Here is a 3,194-nt window from a genome sequence, read left to right as displayed (position 1 = left end):
ACCCGTCTCGCAAGATTACAATTTACACTTCCTATTACAACTCTATCTTTCCATAATAACATCTTGGACTTTCGAATCTTCTTATCCTTCGGGTCGTAGGCCTTGAATAAATCCCGGGTATCATCTTTGGCAGGCCCATTGGGGATGCCTATGTCAGTATAGGATGTAAATTGATGAGTCGAATATTTGTGTTATCGATGGCGATGTCCATGAGAATGGACGAGCTGCACTATCGATTGGCCCGTAGTAAGATCTATCATGAGAATGATGTGTTATATAGAGCGGTTTTTTGGTAAATGCTTTTTAATCGTCGATATCAGCTCCCGAGTAATCGGGCGAGCCGGACTTATGGCTCAAATACCGTGAAGACGATGTTTTGGCGTGCAGCCGTGGTTTTATTTGTATGATACCGGCAGTAACTTCTAAGTGATCAATTCATGTTGCAAGCTTGGTGAACCCGTAGCGATCTTATCGTGAGAATGATGCATCATGCAGATTTGTATTTTATTTTTGAATTACATCGGCAGCAGCCTCCGAGTCATCGGATAAGCCATATGCGCGACTAACTTGTAACCCAAGTATCGTGAGAACGATGTTCTGATGTGAGACATTGTTTTCATATAAGTTTCATCAAAGATAGATCCCGAGAGTTCAGGTGCGCTATAACTTTCGACGGACTCATGGCTCAATTATCGTGTAAACAACGAAAATTTTGGCGCGCAGTCGTAAGTTTATGTAATTTTCTTCATATATTGCTGAAGTTGTGAATCAGGTAATTACATGTCGTTCGTTTCTATCTTTCTGAACATGATAGTGTTGCATTCTTTGACGGACAGGTAGGAGAATAGAGATACAAAGACAGGCACACGGATCGGTTCCGTCCAAGACATCTGAATTCTACAGCAGTAACTTCATTGCTAAGTACGCAAGAAACAGAGTCAAGCATCCTGCGAGTATCCTAGTTCTAGACCAAGCTCAAACACTAGATCTGATAAGAAAACAGAGGATAAAAGCATCATGAAGGAAATACAACAAGATCAGATATAGAGATGAGCCTGCAAGATGACGACGAACAGCATGAGGAGCAGCCCGTAGATGACGGTGTGGACGACGATGGACAGGAAGCTGGTCTTCATGTTCATGAATTCGATCGGCCGCTGCCGGCCGGGCATCTGCAGGATCACTCCTGGGCACAGCAAAGCGAACAGAGCCGAGGCTATGATCGCCGGCGCCCAGTCGTTCATACTGCTACTGCGCTACACCGCTCAACCTGCACGATATCAATAGAGGAGGCAGCTCGAGTGGCGTCGTCGGGGATAGAGGAAGAGGGTGAGACGAAAAATATGACAGGCCCCAGAAGATAAGGAAGACGATGAAAAGCAGGGCATCGGGTACCAAGCACAATTCTATGGTGGCGAGGGAATCAGTGGACTGATTGATTGAGGGGGACGCCATGATAGCATATTAGCATCCAATCAATACTTTTGGGCACGAAAACGTGGCTTTTGGATAGGGGAGTAGGTTTGAGCTATGAACAATCGCGCACAGCAATACGGGCAATGTTCCTGGGCTTTTCCAGGATTTAGCACGAGTGATGTACCGCGAATCCTATTCTCCGCTTATCGCTGGATATATCTGGGGCTCCACTCAGGGAGCGATGCTTTTGAGCCGACCCATTACTACCGAGTTTCTGCTAGTGACTATTTTTTCCTCCGTTTTCTCAGTTTTTTGGCTGTCAAGTGGCTGTTTGTGTGTTGGTTTCTCAACTATTTTTGTATTCGATTTTCTTGGTTTTTTCGGTCGATTTTTATGTACTTTTCAAAATTTGAAATTTTCCGATTTTTGAACTTTCTCTAAATTCGAAAATTATCAGATTCGAATTTTTTTTTATCCGAACATTTTAAAATTTTGTATTTTTTTACTTTGAACTTTTTAAAATTAGAACTTTTTCAGATTCAGACATTTTTTTAATCGGAACATTTTTAATTCGAACTTTTTTGAATTTTGAACTTTTTTAGATTCGAACATTTTTTAATCTAAACGATTTTCTAATTTGAAATTTTTTGAATTTTGAATTTTGAGATTTAAACTTTTTTAGATCCGATTATTTGGTAAATCTGAAAATTTTGTAATCCAATTATTTCTAGATTTAAATATTTTTTGAATTGAAACATTTTTTAATATAAACTAAAAAGAGAAAAAGAGAAAGAAGCAGTACCTTTTTTTGGGCCGCATTTGGAGCGACTAAGGAAGAATTTGTTCAGACGGAGCGTATCGCTCCCGCTAAAGGCGGAGCATAGGCACTCCCGTGATGTACTGGCACAGGGGCTCAGTCCATCAACGTTGTTGTAGGCCTATGGGGCCGTCTGAAGCATTTAACTGGGCCGGCCACTTTTCATATTTTTAAAATTTTGAAAGTAATTTTGATTTAATTAAATTATAAACTGGAAATAAGGTTTAACTATCAAAGACAGATGTATGGAAAATAGGAAATGTTTATTCAATTTAAGATAATAGTTTATGTATTTGAACATGCTCATATATTTCTAAAAATATGTTGGTGTACCTAGACGGAGAGATTAAGTTGTCGTGTGTGGAAACACGGTAATCAGGAATAGTTCACACCCTCCTTTATTTGTTCAGAAGTGGGGTGGGAGCGTGCTCAAGGTTTCTTCGCTAGAACACAAGAACTCCAAGATCGATCCAAAGATTTTGGTTTACCTAAGTTTAGGTCGCACGGGAGCTAAAATCCTATGTCATGCATGTCTAATTGTATTGCTTATGGTGTCTAATTGTATTGCTTATGGTAGATGAACAAGTGTGGTGGATTACAGCGAGATACGCCTCTTGTGTCGCGGTTCGTAGGCAAGAGGCAAACTATTGCTTGGCTTGGTTGGCCATGAAGCTCCTTATTGTTCTTCTTCTTTTTCTTCTTCTTCAAGTATTTTAACAATATTTTTGATAATATTTATCGATATTACTCGAACTGTTTCTTTTTGTTTCATGTATGCGCTTCTCCGTGTCGACCTGACGCTCGTCCAGCGTGAAATCCTCGGCGAGCTTCTTCGGCTTCGCCGGCTTCTTGCAGGCGGTACCCAGCGTACGTGGCAGGTGTGGCGGGGAGATCTATCGCTTCCGCTGGCTTTTTCATCGGCCGAATTTCTATGGCAGGTTTTTTTGAGAGAATTGTGCAT

General features: G+C 41.0%; 1 protein-coding gene across 1 annotated transcript; it reads right to left on the bottom strand.

Moving 5' to 3' along the window:
- Nucleotides 1-884: 884 nt before the first annotated feature.
- LOC127338696 (uncharacterized) lies at nt 885-1,438 on the bottom strand. Its single transcript, XM_051364715.2, has one exon. The coding sequence runs from the start codon at nt 1,242-1,244 to the stop codon at nt 1,038-1,040; it is 207 nt and encodes a 68-aa protein (XP_051220675.1). The 5' UTR covers nt 1,245-1,438; the 3' UTR covers nt 885-1,037.
- Between the last annotated feature and the right edge of the window lie 1,756 nt (nt 1,439-3,194).

This window comes from Lolium perenne, chromosome 3 (assembly GCF_019359855.2).
Source record: "Lolium perenne isolate Kyuss_39 chromosome 3, Kyuss_2.0, whole genome shotgun sequence".
NCBI lineage: Eukaryota > Viridiplantae > Streptophyta > Magnoliopsida > Poales > Poaceae > Lolium > Lolium perenne.
The sequence above is the reverse complement of the archived record's forward strand: the minus strand, read 5'-3'. Positions and strand labels throughout refer to the sequence as shown.